Source organism: Pipistrellus hanaki (assembly GCF_964339955.1).
Source record: "Pipistrellus hanaki genome assembly, chromosome: 6".
NCBI lineage: Eukaryota > Metazoa > Chordata > Mammalia > Chiroptera > Vespertilionidae > Pipistrellus > Pipistrellus hanaki.
Window position 1 is genome coordinate 29,344,670 of NC_140508.1, and position 21,920 is coordinate 29,366,589.

Sequence of the window (21,920 nt, forward strand, 5' to 3'; positions counted from 1 at the left end):
AGAGGAGGAAAAATCGAAGGAGGAGGGAGGAAGGAGGTGTGGAAAGACAGGAGAGACTGAGAAAATTTAATGTATATAAAACTGAAGTTCCAGAAAGAAAGAGGAAGGAGGATATTTGAGAAGAAAATAGCTGCGTATCTTCCAGAATTGATGAAAAACATAAATCACCAGAATAAAGAAGCACAAAAATTTGTAAACATAACAAATAAAAATAAATGTATACTTAGATAGTATATTGTTTAAAAATTGCAAGCATAAAAAATAAAAACATGCCCTGGCTGGAGTGGCTCCGTGGATAGAGCATCAACCTGCAGAGTGAAGGGCCCCAGGTTTGATTCCAATCAAGGGCATATACCTTGGTTGCAGGCACATCCCCAGTAGGGGGCGTGCAGGAGGCAGCTGATCAATGTTTCTCTCTCATGGATGTTTCTAACTCCCTGTCCCTCTCCCTTCCTCTCTGTAAAAAAATCAATAATATATATATATTTTTAAATCCATCCCAAGGTGTACTTAAATAAATCTGGAAAACAAAAAGACAGAGAGATTCTTAGAAGGAAAAAATGAGGAGAAATTAACTACAAGGAACAATCAAAAGTGTTCTCTAGGGTAACAACTGGTGTCAGGAGACAATGAACAATATATTTCATGTGTGGAAAAGTTAACAATGGCCTTAAAACTCTATAACCAACTGAGATTTAAAATAAAAGTAAAATATATACATTTTTGTCACATAACCTAAAGTGGAACAGAATGTATTTATTTTCAAAGACATTCACACCAAAAGAAAACAAAAAACTACTAATGCATGTTCTTCAGTAGGAAGTTAATTGAATGCAGAAGGAAATGTAAGATACAATTGTGAATAAAGAAATTGTTAAGTAAACAGCAACAATAATAATAACAGTGATGATAACTAATTTGGGCAATTAGAAAAGTGAATAGCTAAACTTAAGACAAAAGAATCCTGAATAGTAAGAGAGGATGATAATCAGGAGTTGATAATAACAGTTCATCATTCTAAGGAGTTCTTATGGATCAGGATTCAGGTATAGACATTTATGCTCAAACTTAATTAAATAAAATACACATTTTAAAATGTATGTGTAATCCCTAAAAGCACAGAGATAGAATCTATAATTTTCAAACTAATAAAGAGGAAAAAGCAGAGATTGAGGAAAATTCAATAAAATAAATACCAGAAAAAAGAAAAAGATTAAAAAATAAATAAATAAATAAATAAATACCATGGTATACAAATAAACACCATGGTAGACAAAAATAAATAAAATTAAGGGCAGCAATACAATAAATATAAATGAGTTAAACTTGCCAGTTAAAAAAATATTCTCCGATTGGATTTTAACCAGATTTCTAATCCAGCTATATGCTATTCATAAGTGAAATTATGACATAGATAACATAGAAATTCTAAAAGAAAGGGATAAAAAGGATAAATCAGGACTTCCAGTTAAACATTCCAAATGTAAACCAATTATTTATCTTTGTTCTCCTCTAAAACCTTCAAAAGGGATTAAAGGTATCAACCCACAAAGGCAACAGAAGGGACAACAAGTGTCAAGAACATTTTGGAAGAAGGAAAGCAGAAGGATAAGTGGTGACTGACTCAGCGGAGCAGGGAAAGCTGAAACCCAGCAGCCAGTCTGCAGGAGGTGGGATGACAACATGGCGTGTCTGTCTCAAACCACAGAAACCCAGAAAGAGCCTGGAATGGAGGCATCACATCCCTCTGAAAGCCCAATGAAGGGTAGGGTTAAAAAGAAGAAGTCTGGGTGAAGTTCTACAAAAGAATCTGGTCCCCTCTCCAAAAGTGCAGGGCCTCTCAACCCCACCAAGAGACAAATCTACCTACACCTGCAAGGGCTGTACCAGATAGATTTATAACGGGGAGAACAGGCACAGTGAATGGCAGGTGAGATGCCAAACTGACACCAAATTTAATGACGAGATTACAAGTGCCCTTATTGTCTTGGCACTGAGAACACTGACTGTCAGGCCGACCTAACCTGCAGGCAGGAGATTAAATGCTCCACCCTGGGGAAACTGGACAGCCCAAAAGAACACCTACAGACACTTAGACTTGGGTGTCAGATTAAAGACCTTGGTAATTGGGTATCTATTCAATAATCTATAGTAAACATTGTTCTTAATTGACAAAAAATAGATGCATTTCCTTTGTCGGGGGAAAAGCAAGGATTTCAGCTATCATTGCTTCAGTTCAACATTGGTCTAGGTTTCTGAGCAGTACAATAAGATGCCAAAAGATGTAAGAGGTCTAAGAAGGAAAATCATGTCACGTAACATTGCCTACATAGAAAACACAAGAAAATACCCAAACTATTAGAAGTTTTCAAATAAAATTTAAAAAATCTAACAAAATATGAAAGTCCTTAATGAGAAAAATTAATAAATGTAGGAAAAGCCTGGAGAATATTACTTAAATTAATGGAAATCACTTGAATGAAAGACAATATATTTTTTAAGTTCTCTGCCAAATTAACCTATAATTCCTAGCAAAATCTCTGCCTTAGAAAAAACTACCCAGTCCTACCATGTCTCACACAGAACACTTCCCTTCTGATACTTTTGGTCACCAAATGTGAGGGCGGTTTTCCCCACAGCTAGCAATTCTCTAGGATAGGGGTGTCAAACTCAATCAGAGAAGGGGCCAAAATCTAAAATCCAGCCTAAATCTCGGGCCGAATGGTTTACTGAACAGTCATAAACTGACAATGTCATAAACTGACAGCGGAGTGCGGTGATGACAGCGCTGTACGGGCCACATTGCAAGGCCTGGCGGGCTGGATTTGGCCCGCGGGCCTTGTGTTTGACACATGTGCTCTAGGACATCAGCTCAGCGTCCTACAACTTAACTCAATTCCAATACTATCTAACTAGGGACAATGTCAGACCCTACAGTTGCAGGTTCAATCCCACAAGATTGCCCCCACTTCAGATGCAAATCACAAATCATAGGTCCCCAAATGAACCACAACTTATGTCTGACATGGCTACAAATCAGTTTCCCACAATTTGATTAATTTGCTAGAGTGGCTCACAGAACTCAGGGAAACATCAATGAGGAGAGGGAATCACTGATCAGCTGCCTCCTGCATGACCCCTATGGGGGATCCAGACTGCAACACTGGTTTATGTCCAGACCTGACATGACCAGAAATCAAACTGTGACCTCCTGGTTCATAGGTCAATGCTCAACCACTGAGCCACATTGGCCAGGCAAGATTATCACATCTTGAAATAAAAATCAAATGCATAGCAAAAGAAAAGAAAATTACAGGAGTCTCCTTTATGAACATCAATACAAAAACCTTAGACACAAAGTTCAGCTTGAACCTAATAATACATTAACAACAAACACATCAGGGCCAAACTGCACAGGAAAGAATGGCTTCACTTTTAGAGAGTGAATATCAACCTGTGAACCAAGAGCTCATGGTTCGATTCCCAGTTGGGACACATGCCTGGGTTGAAGGCTTGATTCCCAGGGTGGGGTGTGCAGTCAGTCAATTATTATCTCTTATCATTGATGTTTCTCTCTCTCTCTTCCTCTCCTTCACTGAAATCAATAAAATTATATTAAAGAAGAGAGAGTGTGTGTAAGCTGTAGTTCACTGCATTGATAGGATAAGGAGAAAACCCCATAAGATTACCACAATATGTCTTATTGACTGCCTTTTTTCATATAATATCCATTCATGATTTTTAAAATAAATAAATAAAATACCTTAAATAAAAAGAAATTCAATGGAATTGACAATCCAATAATGGAAATCTCCCCCACCCCTCACATCTGTAGCAAACATCATACTTAGAGGTGAAATGTTGGGAAATATTTCCTCTAAAATCAGGACCAAGACAAGTAAGCCACCATCACTCTTTTTGTTCAATCTTGTAAAGAAAAAGAAATTAAAAGTACAAGATTGGAACAAACTGCATAGAGGATTGGAAAGAAAGAAAACTGTCCTTATTAGCAACTTATACAACAATAGTACGAGTTTTCTACTGCTGTGTATCAAATTACTCTAAAACTCAATAGCTTAAAACAACAAACCTTTATTACTTCAGTTTCTGTGGGTCAGGAATCCAGAAGCAGCTTAGAGTCTAAGGGTCTCTCAAACAGTTGTAATTAAGAGATCTGCTAAGGTTTCACTGCCCTGAAAACTTGACTGGGGCCCGGCCGGCATGGCTCAGTGGTTGAGCAATGACCTATGAACCAGGAGGTCATGGTTCAATTCCAGGTCAGGGCACATGCTTGGGTTGTGGGCTTGATTCTCAGTGTGGGGCATGCAGGAGACAGCTGATCAATGATTTTTTTCATCATTGATGTTTCTATCTCTGGCTGGCAGGGGAGCAGCTAGGCATCAATCAGACTGGCAGGGGAGTGGTTAGGGGGTGATCAGGCTGGCAGACAGAAGCAGTTAGGGACAATCAGGAAAGCAGGCAGCTGAGCAGATGGGAGCCAGCAGTCCTGGATTGTGAGAGGGATCCCAAATTGGAGAGGGTGCAGGCTGGGCTGAAGGACACACACCCCGTGCATGAATTTCATGCATCGAGCCTCTAGTATATATATAAAAGCCTAAGCAACTGACCGCCAGCTATGATGCGCACTGACCACCAGGGGGTAAACACTCACTGTGCAGGCATGGAAACATGGAACAAACTGATGAATCTCAGAGGGAAGCAGGGAGAGGGAAGAGGAGAGGGCAAGAAACGATTAACTAAAAATCTTATATGCATACTAGAGATCCGGTGCATGAATTCGTGCACCCTGAGCTTGGCCTGCAAAGATTGGGCCAAAACTGGCTCTCCTACATCCCCAGAGGGGTCCTGGATTGTGAGAGGGTGCAGGCCAGGCTGAGGGACCCCACTGGTGGTGCACAAATCGTACACAGGGCCTCTAGTATATTTTTAAAAAGCAAAAGCAAAAATCTTGACCGGGACTGGAGGGCCCATTTCCAAGGTGGCTTGCTCATACAGCTGTTGGCAGCCGTTCGCAGTTTCTCTCCACATGGACTTTGCAGGGCTGCCTGTGTGTTCTCAGGATGCAGCAGCTGCCCCTCCACCCCCTGGAGTGAGTCAACAGAGAGAGAAAGAGAGACACAGAGGGATACAGAAAGCAAAAGAGAACCTTCAGTATCTTCCATAGCCAAATATCAGAGTGACATACCATCGCCTCCACATTTTTCTTGTTTGAAGCAAGTAAGTATGTACAGCCCACACTCCAGGGAACGAGATTCGATTCCATCTCTTAAATGAAAGGTATCAAAAAATGTGTGAACATTTTTAAAACTGGTACAATTATTGGAGTAGAGGATCCAAAAGAACATACATATAATTAATTGGAAAGCTTAGCAAGGTTGCCAGAAACAGAAAACCAATTACATTTTTATGAAATGATAATAGAGTTAGAGAATTTTGCTCTGACATCTTAAACTTAGCATAATGCTCTCAAGGTCTGTACGTGTTGTCAAAAATTGATTTCCTTCTTTCTATGGCTGAATAATAGTTCGTTGCATATATGACATTTTTATCCATCTATTAACAGGTTGTTCCCTTATCTTGGCTATTATACAAACTTCCAATTTTAAAATAAATAAATTCTGGGGATATAATGTACAGCATGATGAATATGATTACTAATACTATGTCATACAGTATACCTAAAAATTGCTAAGAGTAAATCTTAAATGTTCTCATCACACCAAAAAAAAAAATGGTAATTATGTGACATAATAGAGGTGTTAGGTAACACTGTGGTGGTGATCATTTCCCGATACTAGTACATAAATGTATCAAATCAACACATTGGCCCTACCCGGTTTGGCTTGATGGATAAAGCATCAGCCTGTGGACTGAAGGGTCCTAAGTCCGATTCTGGTCAAGGGCATGTACCTTGGTTGTGGTCACATCCCCAGTAGAGGGTGTGCAGAAGGAAGCTGATCAATGTTTCTCTCTCATCGATGTTTCTAACTCTCTATCCCTCTCCCTTCCTCTCTGTAAAAAATAAAATATATTTTATTTTTATGTGTGTTTTTAAAAAATATATTTTTTAAAACACACATTGTACACCCTAAACTTACATAATGTTTTATGTCAATTATATCTCAGTGAATCTAAAAAAAAAAATAAAGAAAATGTGATTTTAATAAGATATGTTATTAATTTATAGGAAAACTCAATTTTTAAAATGTAATTAGTCTCCAAATTAATATTTATGTCTTCACTATACCTGATACACTAACTCTAAAATTTTTATAGAAGAGTCCCCAAAATAAGCAAGAAATATTTGAAGGCAAGTTGAGAAACATGCTTTACCAAATATCAATGCTTATTTTAAAGCAATAGAAATCTCAAATGTGTGTTTGTTACAGATATAGATAAGTTGACTGATGGTTTAAAGTGAAGAACCCAGAAACAGACCCACACATGTACAAAAACTTAATACTTGGTAGAAATAAATTTGCAGATTAATAGGAAAAGGATAAGCTAGTCAATCATTTCTGAGGTAATTAGTTGTCCATATTTCTTAAGCAAATTGGATTTCTACCTCATGCAAAAATAAAAACAAAGTCCACTGAATTAAGAACAAACTCAAAACCCAAAACTTCTAAAAAATTAGAATAAAAGTAAGGAAAATGTCTTTTTGAGAACCATCTTTTAAAACAAGACATGCAAAAGCACAATACAGACAATATAAGATCAACGCATTTACTGCATTAAACTTAGTTAATTCATCTGTGATGAAAGTCAGTATAAATAGGATAAATGAGGAACTACAATCTAGGAAAAGTTATTTTCTAGACATAACACCAACAAAGGACTAGTACCCAGAATATATGCAGTGCTTCAACCAAAAAATAAAAACAACCTAATGGAAAAATGAGCAAAATATATTAACAGGCAGTTCACAAAAGAAAAAAAAATGAATGTACAATAAACACACAAAAGTATCCTCAGTCTCACTGAAAATCAGAGAAATTCAAAATAAAATCAAAATGAGTTACCATTTCATATTCATCAAATTGGTAAAAATGTAAACTGAACATTCCACATATTGGAGAGGATGTGGAAAAACCAATTCTTCTATACTGCTGCTAGGAATATAGGATGACAGAACTATTTTTGGATAGCAATTTGGCAAAACCTAGTGTAACAGACACTATTTTTGTGGTCACGTAATCAAGGAGTTTTAGACAGATGCCAATGGGCAGATAAACACGTGTCTGGAACTAAGGGAAGATGTCTGTACCATGGATATGGATTTGGAAGTCTACTATAGATCATAGGCTGAAGAGAGAGTACCATGGAGACCCATGAGCTATGGATATCTCAAAGTGTGTTTGCTTCATATGTGCAATATTTTCAGTGAGGCAGGTGTTAAATTAAGTCACTATTCATGCAATAGCCCTTCTCCCACCCCTCTCCCCAAGCCCTGCTCTAAACAATCTGGCTTCTTCTATTTGGGACTGCTTTGGAAGCTCTCATCTGTGCGATATAAAGAGCCTTGAGTGAGCTTGGACCAGCAGGGGGCCCCAAGTCCTCAGATTTGAAAATTTAATTTTCTAATACCTCCATGACCCATGAAAATAGACTATAATATATATTAATTATTTTCCTGCGCTTCTTCAAAAAGTCAGGCATTTGACTCAATCATGTATCACATTTTCTTTTAAGTGAATGTTATGAACTTTTGCAAATAGTCTGTTATGAGATTTGCATATTACAAGACCAATACAGGGTTAAATCAGTAATTGACAGAATAGAAAACTAAATCTTCTTCTTACTTGATGTCATTCTTACTGAAGTTTTGGGCTCCACTTGGTACCCAACAAAGAAAAGGGTAGGAAAGACAACTTGATTTGCATCCAAGATTAAGATTTAGTGAATGAGACTTAACCATTTTCAGGATATATATATATATATATATATATATATATATATATATATATCCATATATATATATATCCAAGAAGTTCATAAAAAATAAATAAAAACAGAAAGATTTTTGGAGGTAATTATTAAATTTTAAAGGCAAATGTGAACTTTTTGGCAAATTCTAGAATTGTAGCAACAGTGCTTAAAGAACAAAATGTAATAAGATAATATTTTAGGACTAATAAAGATCATAACATTAGAATTGATCTTATTCGTATGGACATTAGGATCCATAGAGGGTATTCTGTTCAAAATCATTGAATGTCTTCTACCTTTTTCCTGGTTTCAAAACCTTGGAAATGAACTTCCCCTTTGGACCACCTATGTCAGTTTTCCCCCTTTTAGGGTCAACTGGAAACAGAGGTAAAACCCCAACTATCTGCTTCCTAAATACGAGAAGATTCAGGATTTCCTTCTAAAGGAAACTTCCTTAACAGAAGCAATGGCAGCCTTGGGTAAGGTCCTACTTCCTAGACTGGCCTCCCCAGTTCTCCAGCTTCTGTCTTTGGTACATCCCTAGTGTGAGCTTTCCTACATCTGGGGATCAGCAAGAAAAAGGAACCAGATTGCCATTGATCTGGTGAATGACAAATGCTCTCATCCCTGAGCTAGAAAATCCCAGTCTGTTTCTAGAGTGTATCAATTACATGGATTCCATGACTTCTGAAAACAAAAGTTTTGTTATAACCCATTCAATGGCAAACTCTGAGTTCAGCTGATGAGGAACTATTAATAGTCTTTGTTTGGCTCACTTAGTGTGCATAGTCATATGTTTCTCTACAAAAATAGCCATGTAATGGCTTACAGATTGCTGCTTCAGTGTTAGAAGCCATGCAATATATTTACCACATAGCTTTCTACAAATCAGTGGATAAGAAAGGCATTATCTAGGTGCAAACAACAGAAAAATAAATCAGGACATGGTCCCAGACCTCAAGTAACTGACATAAACACAAACCATACCGCATATTTGGAAATCTTGTTGGACAACATAAAAAGTCCTCTGGGAAAACAAAAGAGGGAGGAATTACTTCCTGAGTGAGGTGAAGGGGAAAGTCAGTGGTACTGAGCCAGATTTAGGAGAAGGGGTAGTTTGCCAGGCTGAGACCCTGCAGCAAAGGAGACACCAATTGAGTGGGATGTATGGGAAAGGGTGGTGGAGATAGACTTGAAAAGGGAGTCCCAGGTTCTTAAGGGCTTGAGTACAATCTCACTTCTAATTAATAAAATGCGATGGATTCGATGGTATGACTTCTGAGGCTCAGTCATAAAATATCATTGTGATCTCTATTTCTCTCATCTCTCATCTCTCTCTCTCTCTCTCTCTCTCTCTCTTTCTCTCTCTCTCTCTCTCTCTCTCTCTCATCTCTCTCTCTCTCTCTTTCTCTCTCTCTTCCTCATCACTCACCCTGAAATGTTGTAAGAACATTTAAGGAGCCCTATGGAGATCCCATGGGGTGAGAAACTGAGGCTCTAGCCAACAACCATGTGCTTCAGCTAATTGAGCAGGGGGGTAGATCATCTTCCAGCCCCTATCAAGATCAGTGCATCCTCAGCTGATACCTTCACTATAATCTCATGAGAGAACCTGAGCCAAAATTACCCTGCTAAGGTATTCCCAAATTCATGACCCATAGGTACTGTGAGATAACCAACACTTGCTTTAAACCACTAAGTTTTGGGGTAATTAGTTCATAGTAATAGCTAAACTAATTTACAGCTCTAAGTACTTTGCATATTTTAACTCACAGTAATCCTTTAATAGAACATGTCATTTTACCCCCACTCTGCAGATTGGGAAACCAAAGCACAGAGAAGCTCATTAAATTGTCCGGTCACACAATTAGTTTCCAGGAAAATGGGGATTCCAACCCAGGAGGTCAGGACCCAGTGTCTTGTTTTCTACCACTACACTGTTCCATCGCAGATCAGTTAGAGCACATCCTCGGGGACATCATGAGGTGCCATGTCAGGGAGCCCTGAGGAGATGCCTTCCTCTTATTCTGGCTATGCATGAGGGTCAGCTGGGAAACTTTTACCCATGTCTGTGCCCCACCCAAGTTCAACCGAGACACAACCTAGGGAGTGCAGCCCAAGCATTGGAAGTTTTTAAAGCCCTCCAGGTGATCGCAGTGTGCGGCCAGGGTCAAGAAGCACTGATAGACCATTATCACTCCAAGTGTGGGCCCAGGTGCCGGGGCCTGACATGGCGGAAATCTCCCTTTTCTGCATCCCGCACGGAAAGAGAGATGAACGAACTGGTTCTAAGTGGAGGTGGCCAGGGATTGAGAAATAATAGAAATAAAGAGAGAAGACACAGAGATAGATTTAAAGCTGGGAGCTGGGAGGGCTGCCATCCTGTCTGCTGGAGAGGCAGGAAGAAGACGACAATGACGACCCCTCCCAGCGCATTTATTTTATACCCCCAATACCAGGAAGTAACACCAACTATTTGCATTCTTAAATAGGCCCTAGCCTGCCTGGATTTACATACCTAGTCCCGCCCCTGCCACACATGGGCTGATATGAAGAAAATTGCCCATGTGCCTTCCCAGGTGGCCCTCTACACCCAGAATCTTGTGAGAAGCCAAATTTGTGTTTCAACAAGATTGCTCAGGTACCTATTGGACACTCAAGGTGGGGAGCACTGCTCTAATCCTTTTCCCAGACCACACCTGGTGATAGGCAGCAGCTAAACATCAAACAGGTTGGCACATATGGTTTTGCTATGGGAACTGAAATTGGGTGCACAGAGAAAAACTAAGCTTAGCATTTTATAAAGTGGTTCTTCGAATTACCAAAAAAGACAAGAGGAATGAAAACTTGAAGAGGCAGGTGGGAAAAGCAGGAGAGAATGAATGGCTTCTCTCGGTGTCAAAGAGAAATAAAGAACTCTAGGGGGTGATCAGTAAAAATTAGGGTGTCAGAGAGGGACCTGCCTTAAAAGACAAAAATCAAATAAGACAGCAAAATTGCCTCTCCTTGGTCTGAGGCCAGGAGTAACTCTATCCTCACTGTACAGCTTTGGAGGTTTTGTGAACAGAATATGAAAACTACTTTCTTCTAGCCTTATCTACCTACTATAAATAACGTGCAGTAAAAAGTTAACAATTTAAAAGAAAGGGAACAAAATGTCTTACTCTTTTCCTATTCGGTTAGCAGCAGTATAATTACTGCTAATCCTCAGTTATGAGTGATTAGCTTTATGACTTACCCACAGACTTCAAATTTTATCAGTGCCAGCTGTTATTGAATGAGCAGTCACGTACAGCATTTCCTTCATCTTCCACAAAGTTTTCAGGGAGGTGGGAAGATGAGAGGATGAAGGGCCTAGGAGACTATTGGAGCACCCTCCCACCTCAAAACAGGACCCTAAATTCACTCCCCATGTGGATGCTTAGACGTTAGAAGTTTCTCCTACTTATCCAAAAGGAGGCAGGACTCAAAGGGTAAATCAAAAATTACCTGACAGATGGCAGTCTAGCAGTAGTTGTCAAATATGGCAAACATCGAATTATCTGGAGGGCTTTATTTCAACACAGATGGCCAGGTCCCCTCCCCAGAATTCCCAGTTTAGTGGGTTGGGCCATGGCCTGAGAATTCACCTTTATAACCTGTCCTCACGCAATGCTGATGCTGCTGGTCCCAGGACCACACTTTGAGAACCCCTGCGGTACAGCATGGTGAGTAACTATAGCTTAATACAAAGGAGTTGGAACTGTGAGTCAGTGTCATAGTTTAAATCCCAACTCTGCTTTTTCCAAAATGAGTGACCACAGGCAAGTTACTTAACCTCTCTCTGCCTTCATCTTTTATTTGTAAATTGAAGATAATAATAGGAAAATCTCCTTGGGTTGTCACAGTAATTAAAAATGTTAATTCATATAAAAAGCACAGAACAGTGCTTAGCAAATTGTAAAAGCTATTAGTGTCAATCCATATTGCAGACAAATTATTTATGCACTAGCTTTACTTAACATAATGTTTGCTTCACTAGCTGAGCTAAAAATAATAATTTATTTTATATATTTGTTTGTTTCTTTTGCTGTAAATATAATTATCAGTCTTGTTCTCAAATACTACATTGAAACAGTGACCCATCAAATGAGAGAATAATACTATTTTCTGTGACTTAGAACAAATTCCAGAAGGTTTTAGTGGATTTTTTCATGAGTCTATGGCTACAACAGATTCAGAAGGCTATGCAGTTCTTTAAAGAACACTGAAATTATTTTAATATATTTTTATTGTTGATAGTATTACAGATATCTCCCCCATTTTCTTCCCTTCCCCCCTTTCCTCCCAGCCCCTACTCACCCTCCCCAGGACTTCACTATCCTATTTCCTGTGTCCATGGGCTATGCATATCCTATATAATAAAAGGCTAATATGCAAATCAACCAAACAGTGAAATGACCGGTTGCTGTGATGTGCAATGACCACCAGGGGGCAGACAATTAATGCAGGAGCTGCCCCCTGGTGGTGCGCTACCACGGGGAGAGTGCCGCTCAGCCAGAACCGGCTCACGGCTGGCAAGCGCAACGGGGGCAGCGGGAGCCTCGCCTGTTTCCGTGGCAGCACTAAGGCTATCCTACTGATGGCTGAGGCCTGCTCCCCTGGAAAGCAGGTCTAAGCTGTCAGTCAGACATCCCCCAAGGGCTCCCTGACTGTGAGAGGGCACAGGCCAGGCTACCCCTCCCCCCGAGGACATGAATTTCATGCACCAGGCTTCTAGTAACTATATAAGTTCTTTGATTTATCTTTTTTTGTCCCCCAGCCCCACATCAAGGTATATCAGTCTGTCCCATGCCTTTCTACTTCAGGCCTTATTTTGTTGGTCAATTCTTTTTGTTCATTAGATTCCACAAATAAGTGAGATCATATAAACACTGTAATTGTTAAACAAGAATTTAGTAGGCATAAAGGAAGAATTATCTAATGGGAAAAGGAAGTGGAAAAGAAAGGAGAGATCATTTGGGAGCCAAAAGTAGATGGAACACAAGGAGAAAGTAGAGACAGTCAGCCACAGGAGGGCAGGATTCATGTCTATGCTGCCTTGAGTCCTGGCAAAGGAAACCAGGGAAAGCTTCATGTTCAGAACACCAGATCTAGAATGAGCTAAGGAGGAATTAGCTGATAGAATTTGGAAAGTAACATTTAGAAAGATAAACCAGAAAAATCAAACCCAGAGCTCAAAGAGGAGGAAGAGGAGGCATTACCTGAGGGTTCCTGTCCAGACACAAAAGTTTAATTCCATCTGCAAGTTTTAAAAATGTAGTGCTTTCTCCCTGTCATGAAAATATTATAGCCAGGCTAGTGTGGCTCAGTGGTTGAGCTTCAACTCAGGAACCCAGAGATCACTGGTTCGATTCCCAGGCAAAGCACATACCTGGGTTGTGGGCTCAATCCACAATAGGTGCATGCAGGAAGCAGCCAATCAATGATTCTCTCTCATCATTGGTGTTTCTCTCTCTCTCTCCCTCTCCTTTCCTCTCTGAAAACAATTTTAAAATAATAATAAGTAAATAATAATTTTACAAAGAGGTCAACATTGGACAACTTTCATGTCTCCCTTCACTGGGGTGAAAATACATGAGTAGACTGATTAGGAAAATAATGTGGATGGAAGACAAGGCTCAATTCATCTTTCCCCAATCAAAAGACAGCCTTTTAGGTAGAGGGAGAGGCTGTGTAGGATATATAGCTTGTAGAGGGAGGACAAGAGCTGCGGAAGCATCCCAAAGGTCAGGCAAAAAATGAATCAGCAGCTCCAGGAAAGCAAAGTATAAGAGTTCCTCTGTGAAGTTTTCAAGGAATTGATAATAGCATCCTACAAAAGAGCCAGAATTTGGACCCCAGCTACCGAGAGTAAATGGTGGCCAGCAGGTATCAGCCAAGAGAACTACATTGAGCACCAACTAAGTAAAAATGACCTGAGAAATAAGATGCAAGAATGGGACCCCAAGCTTGAGTCTCAGGCCTGATGTGTTGGAAAAGAACAATATTTGTAACTAAATGCAAGACTGAAACTATTAACTTAACTTGCACTATATTTTCTACCACAAAAATGAGACTGTTCTTACAGCTGAAAGTGAACAAAAGCTGTCACTAGGGGACAAGAGGCAAAGGAAATGCAAGTGAGAATGTTTGAAGTCAGTGATGGAAGAAAAATAAACCCATTTTCTGGTTTTGCTTCCATTAAATTAGGCCCATTCAATAATACAAGCCAAAACAAAATATTGTACAAATCATTGCCAGCCCATTATTCTCTATGATAGAAAAATAGAATGGAGAATATCAATTACTTTTTTCTATTCTATGTTCTCAATATGACTTGACCGTTTATCAAGCCTGGTTTATAGATACCTGGAATATTTTCATTAACAGATAGCAACAGATTCAACTAAAGATTGTCTGAACAAATATGAACTTTTGCTATTTTACAAACTAAACTCGGGATAGCTGATTGGTTGGGGTTCTAGGGTTGGGTAATTCAATGGCTCAATGACTTTATAACCTTCAGAGTCTGAGATTATTTTAGCATCTCCTCATGATCACAAAATAATTGCTACCACTCCACTACCACATTCTCACTCAAACAATGTCCAGAGCTAAAAATACAAACATATATTTTCCTTTGCTCTCCTTTTAAGATCAAAGAAAACATGTCCAGATACCCTGCAGCAGACTTCCCTTAGGTGCCACTGACTAAAATTGGGGCACATGCCATTCTTACACCACTCACTGGAAAGAGGAATGAAACTATGATTGGCTTGCATTAAACAAGATTCATTGACCAGAGTGGACTGAAGTACATAGTCACCCCATACATGAACAAAATGTTTAACCGGGGAACTTATGTGAATATATGCATAAACCATGGACACCGATGATAGTGTAGTGAAGTCCTGAGAGGGGCGGGTACAGGGTGGAGTGGGGTCAACTGGAAAAAAGGGGGGAGGCACATCTGTAATACTTTCAACAATAAAAATAAATTTTAACAAATAAAATAAAATGTTCTCTTAAAAGGGAGAGGAAGAGTTGACTGCTAATATGCAACCAACACATTATATAAAGTAAAGTAGACTGTATGTTCTACCAAGTCAAAAGAGATGCTATCTCAGGTAGGGTTTCTAGAAGCAGATCCTGAGATGATTTATTACAGGAATGCTCTCAGGAGAAGAGGGGAGAGGGGCGCGAGAGAGCAGGATGAGACAGGAAAATTGCTAAGCAAGAAGGTAGTCTTAGCTGGACTTTTCCTTCGGCCTGATTCCATGAGCTGCTTTGGAGCATGAGTCACATCACAAAGGTGGTTCCTATCTTGAGGAAAGGAAGGCAATATTTTGTACATGATTTTCAACCATTCATTGTGAATTTCCAAAAGGAACATAATCTCCACGGTGAAGTGGCTCCCATCAATGGGGGACAACTCTCTAGAGAAGGAGTGTCTATGACTCGTCAGCAGTCAACACTCACCACATGTGAAAGGGTGTGTGCCAGTCTAGTAAAGAGGGTCTAGATGAAGAAGCACTAGCAATACCTACCGTAGACACTCTCACTAGCAGTAAACCTGAGGACTGAGAAATTTAATCAACCTCCAGAATGGCTCTCGCCCCAAGATGCCTCGAACACTGGGCCATTCTGGTATCCCACAGAACAGGACAATTATAGAAAGTGTGATCATCCAGTATACTGAGCATACACCTGTGTCTCCTTGGGAAGAGCCCAAACCTACAAGTATATTCCAAGGCTCAGCACTTAGCTCCCTGTGTTACAGGATGCGGGACCCAAAATTAAAAGCATTTCCATGTTCATATATCTTCCTGGCTGTATCCTCTTCCCACCCTGGGAAGCTACTGCAAGCCATACTATCAGGAGAGCAAGCTTCCCAAACTGCTGGTTCTGGGTCTCTGTGTGGGTCTGAATGGTCCCATCCTGGAGGTGGAGAAAGTATCTGAACTTGGAGTGTCTTGTTTCTCATCCGGTGTTATTGGCGTGTGGTGATCAAATGAATCACCCAGAGCATGTGGCGGGTTCAAGCCTACAGCATATCATTCATCCCACACACTTTCAACAAACCTCCCATTGTCAACACTCTGATAGGAAAAGGTTCAACAACTCTGCCACTTCCGAATTTCACTCCAGATTTCCTCTGGGCTGAGGAGAGCTGAGTTACAACAATTCCTCCTTTTCACTAGAAATGGAAAGACTTTAGAGGAAACCAAGACAATGAACAAGTCTTTCCAGATAATGTATTTTAAAATTTGGGGGTGAAATTGCAATGTACAGATTAATTTCCTCTTCAAATATAGCTGGATTTCAAAAGTAGGAAGAACAGGGGCCTGAACAAATCAATTTTGGCACAAGCTAAAAGATTTGAAAACAACTTGACTATCCTGGCTGCCATCTACAACAGGAAATGGAAAGATTTCTAAAGCCACCAATAATTAATATTAGAGAATCAGTGTTTCTAATAAGCAAGCATTTGAAATAGCGAAATATATGTGTGTGCGCGTGTGTGTATGTGTGTGTGTGTGTGTGTGTATTTTTAACTCCCTACATGTATGTATCATCCCCTCTCCATTTCATAAATTCTCTTCCAGGAAGGTTGGACTCAGGCTCACCCTCAGAGACCCACCCCCACCTCCATGCCTTGCACACAGAAAGCAATCAATATTTGTCGAATTTATGAGTAAATAAAATCAGCAGAACTTTAGCTAAACTATTTTATGATCTGCTACCACCATCATTAATAGTACAACTTATCACTTACCCAACTAAGAAAAATATTGGAACAAATCTTCTTAACACTTTAACACCTTATGTATAAATGACTTGCCAAAAAATAAGCTGAACTGGAAGCCTTTAGAAGCACACTCTGTTTCCTAACACACATCACTGAACTGCAAATAATTCTGAGGGTAAAGAGAAATCCATTTGGAAAGGATGCCCTCTACTGGGAAACACAAAGGACAAACCCTTGGTTGACTTGCCTACGGTTTAGATTTCTCACCAAAAAGGAAAAAGGCCTTAGGCCGGAGCCTGAGATCCTTTACTGTGTGGAAAGGCTTGCAAATTCTGAGGAGTTTAAATGCCATTGTTTTCATTTTAAAGTCATAACCAGCTAAAGCGCAGGAGTAAAGAAATCTTGGAAGATAAACTGAAGAGAAAGGTGCTCAGGCCCCAGCGCTCAGAGAACATTTGGTGTGTACCCACTTTTATCCCACTAATGCTGTCTTCTTAGACTGCCTGATTTCTACAGATTTGTTTAAGATCTGAAGTGATAAGACCAGTCCCCGGGCTGAATTCTATCCACAGAAATTATATTCTGAACTTTTTGTTATACTTCCACTGATTGCTCCCTTCCTGGCCTAACGGGATCTTAGTAATGCTGAAAACTGACTGGGTTCTAAAGTGATAGCCCTTTTATTCAATGTTCTCTCTCTCTCCTCACACCTTTCTTCGCATCTCCTTCTTTCAGCTGAGTATTTTATTGCCTCATAAAAGAATGTTCCCGGAAGGCCTCCTTTGGCAAAGCTTTTCACATTTCCCTCTGCTCTGCAAGGCTGCCTAGAAATTCTCTCCTCCCATTGAGGCCCACAGCATAGAAAGCATCAAAAGCAGCAGCCCTGCGTAGTAGTAACCAGCAAATAGTGCAGAGTCACTGGGTACTGGGTGACCAAGGTTGAGGACCACTGTCCCAGAGAGAGACTCTCGAACCAAGCTCAATTAGCATCTTCTCAATTAACAATGAGAAGTCATTGTCATGGGAATGGAAAGCCCTGAGTCCCTAGGATAATTGCATCTTTTACCTGTCAGCAGATAGATGCAGGAAGCCAATTCACAATCCCAGGGTTGTTTGGTGAGAGTGGAATCAGAGCAAGGGGGTTAGAGGGGTCAACTGTACTTAGGGCCTGCTGGGTCCACTTCCTGAGGGGGAGGGGCTTCTTACAAACGGAACCAGACTGCTTCCAACCAGTTGGGTGGAGCAGTAGTTCTCACTCTTTGATATGCAACACAATCACCTGGGGAAGCCAGGCTGGTTGAAGTCGAAGTGGACTGGCCCTTGTACGTTTCACAGGTTTCCCAGGTGATTCTAATACAGCCAAACTTTGAAAACCACTGGGCCAGTGTTATTGGCTTCTACCCCCACTTCATCAACGACTTGGCTTTTGCTGTTAAGATTGAAACATTGAACATCTAACGCTCCCTCACTGCAAAACAGTTCTCAAGTGAGCACTGTCAACATTTTTCTCTGTTATTCTCCTTCTTCTACTCTTTATAACTGAGGCCCCTGTAGTCATCAATGCATTCCAGTTGCCCAGTCATGCCTACTGGAAGCACCCCCCATTTCTCTCTGATACCTTTGCACGTCTCTGCTCTGGTTTTAGACTTTAACTCTCAGAAGAAAATCTGAATTTCCTTATTTCCAAGTTCTTAAGAGGTGACAACCTGGTGGTCACAACAAGGGTTGGTACTCAGCTGTTATTCCTTTTGCCAAGCTGGAATAAACCGGAAAGCAAAGCTTGAAGATACCAGCAGTATAGTCAGAGTAGGGGAAAGGTGACATAGGAAGTCAGTGGCCAGGCCAGGCATCGATGAAGCCTCAGGGTTGCCTGGAAACCTGTTCACCCTCCTACTTCTGGCCTACCTCCTATTCCTCCGTCTATCTATCATTTCTCCATCTCATCTGCTGGGTTCAAGTTTAGGCTCTTTTCTTGACCCTATTCTCTTGGAAATCTAAGTTCTCAACATAGGTGATCTCATCACTCCCCATGTCCTTAAAGATCTGTATACTGAGCACACACACACCCCACTTCCAGACCTCTCCACGATTCCAGATTCACATGTCCACTGCCCATTTGACATCTCCACTTAGATATCAAACTAAAACTGTCCAAAACTGAATTATTGGTCTCTTCCCAACTAATATGCCTCTTCTCTATGAAGGGCAGGTTCATTCACCCAATGGATCATTACTTAAAAAAAAAAGGGACCTGGGAGCCATGCTGGTCAGGTTTATTCCTTGTAAGACCTAGCCTCATCTACTGCTCCAGCCTCCCACACCATCCTCACATACTGCGGACCAGCCACCTGGTTTTCTTTCAGATCCTTAAAAACAATAGTCTCTCTCCTTGAGACTTTTGCACTGCTGTTTCTTCAGCCTGGAATGCTCCTAAATGTATTCACCTCCAAGGTAATGAATTCTAATACTTCAGTTTCAAATTAAAAAAAAAAAAAACAAAAAAAAACTTCTCTGAACTTCCAACCAAAGTAAAATCCATTTCTGCTTTCTCAAAGCCCCGTATGATTCCTTCAGGTTGTAATTGTATTATTTGGGTGGTTATATACTTCATGTCTGTTTCCTCGTTCGATTTTAAGCTCCAAGAGTGCACAGGGGTTGTTTGTGGCTAGAATAGAGAAAGTACTCAAGAAATACTTGTTGAAAGCATAAACAAACACATAACATGCTTTTAAAAAATGTTTATGAGCGCCCTTTTCCCCCTCTTAGCGCTCGCTGGCGATCGCCCGCGCCCTGCTTCCCTCCGCCTACGCAGCCCAGCTCCCCGGTCCGCCAGCGCCATAGGCTTCGGAGACCTCAAGAGCGCGTCCGGCCTGCAGGTGCTCAACAGCTACCTGGCGGACAGGAGCTACATTGAGGGGTACGTGCCATCCCAAGCAGACGTGGCAGTGTTCGAAGCAGTCTCCGCCTGCCACTCGCCGACCTGTTCCATGCCCTTCGCTGGTACAATCGCATCAAGTCCTACGAGAAGGAGAAGGCCAGCCTGCCCAGAGTGAAAAAAGCTTTGGGCAAGTATGGCCCTGCTGATGTGGAAGACACCACCGGTAGCGGGGCTGCCGACAGTAAAGACGACAATGACGACATTGACCCCTTCGGGTCTGACGATGAGGAGGAAAGCGAAGAAGCAAAGAGGCTAAGAGAAGAACGCCTTGCACAGTATGAATCAAAGAAAGCCAAAAAACCTGCACTCGTTGCGAGGCCTTCCATCTTGTTAGATGTAAAACCTTGGGATGATGAGATAGATATGGTAAAATTAGAGGAATGTGTCAGGAGCATTCAAGCAGATGGCTTGGTCTGGGGCCCTTCTAAACTGGTTCCAGTGGGGTATGGAATTAAAAAGGTTCAAATACAGTGTGTAGTGGAAGACGATAAAGTTGGAACAGACATGCTGGAGGAGCAGATCACTGCTTTTGAGGACTCTGTGCAATCCATGGACGTGGCTGCTTTCAACAAGATCTAAAATCCATCCCGAATCCGTGCCCTTAAATAAAAGCTTGAAAGATAAAAAAAATAAATAAATAAATAAATAAATAAATAAATAAAATGTTTATGAGCAATAAATACTAAGCTTTTTGTGTAATTCCACATTAAATTTACCCCAAAATGTATAACTAATGTGATTGTGATTATTATGACTGGGAGACAATCGGGAAATCTCATGTGGTTTCAGGTGTCAAAACACACATGTTAAAATCATTGCCAACTGTTGAATAACGGAACATAATGGGGATGTTGAGTCCGGGTGAGATATAATGATATTGTAGTTATAGGGCCCACCTGTTAGACTCAGTTCCCAAACTCCCTCTTTTATTTTCTGACCCCTGTTGCCAGACTTCTCTGATACCAACACACCTGCCCATTTTTACCTCTCAGCTTCCTACCTCTTGGTGTATTTACCTTGCTCCTCTAACCTTTGTGTTCAAATCATCAAAATGTATTATCCTTGACACTGTCCTCCTCAGCCTTACAAAATGTATTTGAACTCTTTTGTACTAAACAATACATATCCAAGACACAGAGCAGGCCATCACTAAAATGCCAATAGTGATCATCTCCAAGGGGATAGGTGTGACCCTAGGAAACTTCAATTTATATATTGCTTTCATGTTTCCAAGGAGCATGCATTACTCCTAAAATCAACACAAATAAAGCAATTTTAATGTAGAAAAAATACAACATCTACATAAGAAATCTTTACATTATAGGGAAGGTGGTATTTGATTAGCCACCATAATGATCTGGCAAACATTTTGAAAGATACTTACAGGGAGGGCAGCAATCTGTAGCAGAGTGGCTGAAATTTGGACTTCTTTTATTCTTGTGCTGTTCCAGAGCAAGTTCTGAAGGAAAGCAGTTTGGATCTCATGACTGCCTTCCACAGGCTTTAATGTATTTAGATGTTATACAGATCAACTGGTCTGAGGCATGCCCCCAGTGTCATTCAGTAGCATAAGGTAGTGGAGTATTGTTATTGTCTACAGCATTCAGAGAGCAGTATAAGCCAACAAGTTTCACGTAGCCAAATTGTCACTCAAGTTTAAAGGCAATAGTCATTCACAAACATGAAAATAAGCAGGGACTGTTGCATCCCTAAGTACTTCTTGAAAAACCACCTGGTGATGAAATTCAGTTAATCAAGAGATGAATTAAAATAAAAGAATGGAGAAATCATTATATTGAATGGCTGATGATGAATCTTGAACAAATTAATATATAGAACCATTTTATTTTTATATATATAAGCCCAGTGACCTTATAGCAGATCGACTGGTCTACCAGTTGCTATGACATGCACTGACCACCAGGGGCAGGTGCTGAATGCAAGAGCTGCCCCCTGGTAGTCAGTGTGCTCCCATATTGAGACTGCCACCCTCCTGACCAAGATGAGTGGTGCTCCCACAGCTGATCCCTACAGGCCACGCCCCCCACTGCCAGTGCCAGGCCTCTAGTGTTTACATAATTAATATAATGTTAAAACTGTAAAAACTCTTATTGCCAACCACTGAGATTTTGGGATTGCTGCAGGCAAAGCTAGTACAAGCTAATTGATAAACCAATATTTATCTAATAAATGAGAGTCTATTTGAAAAGGACTGAAGGGAAAGAATATTCTAATTAGAATGATCCTGGCTGGCTTTGGAGG

At 40.5% G+C, this 21,920-nt stretch overlaps 1 protein-coding gene across 1 annotated transcript; it reads left to right on the forward strand.

Moving 5' to 3' along the window:
* Window positions 1-11,601: 11,601 nt before the first annotated feature.
* On the forward strand, window positions 11,602-20,269 carry LOC311624804 (elongation factor 1-beta-like; the record flags this gene model as incomplete). Its single annotated transcript, XM_084888410.1, is given in 3 exon segments — window positions 11,602-11,647; window positions 19,487-19,684; window positions 19,687-20,269. Coding segments are annotated over 3 exon segments (795 nt in total). The 3' UTR covers window positions 20,238-20,269.
* Window positions 20,270-21,920: the final 1,651 nt, after the last annotated feature.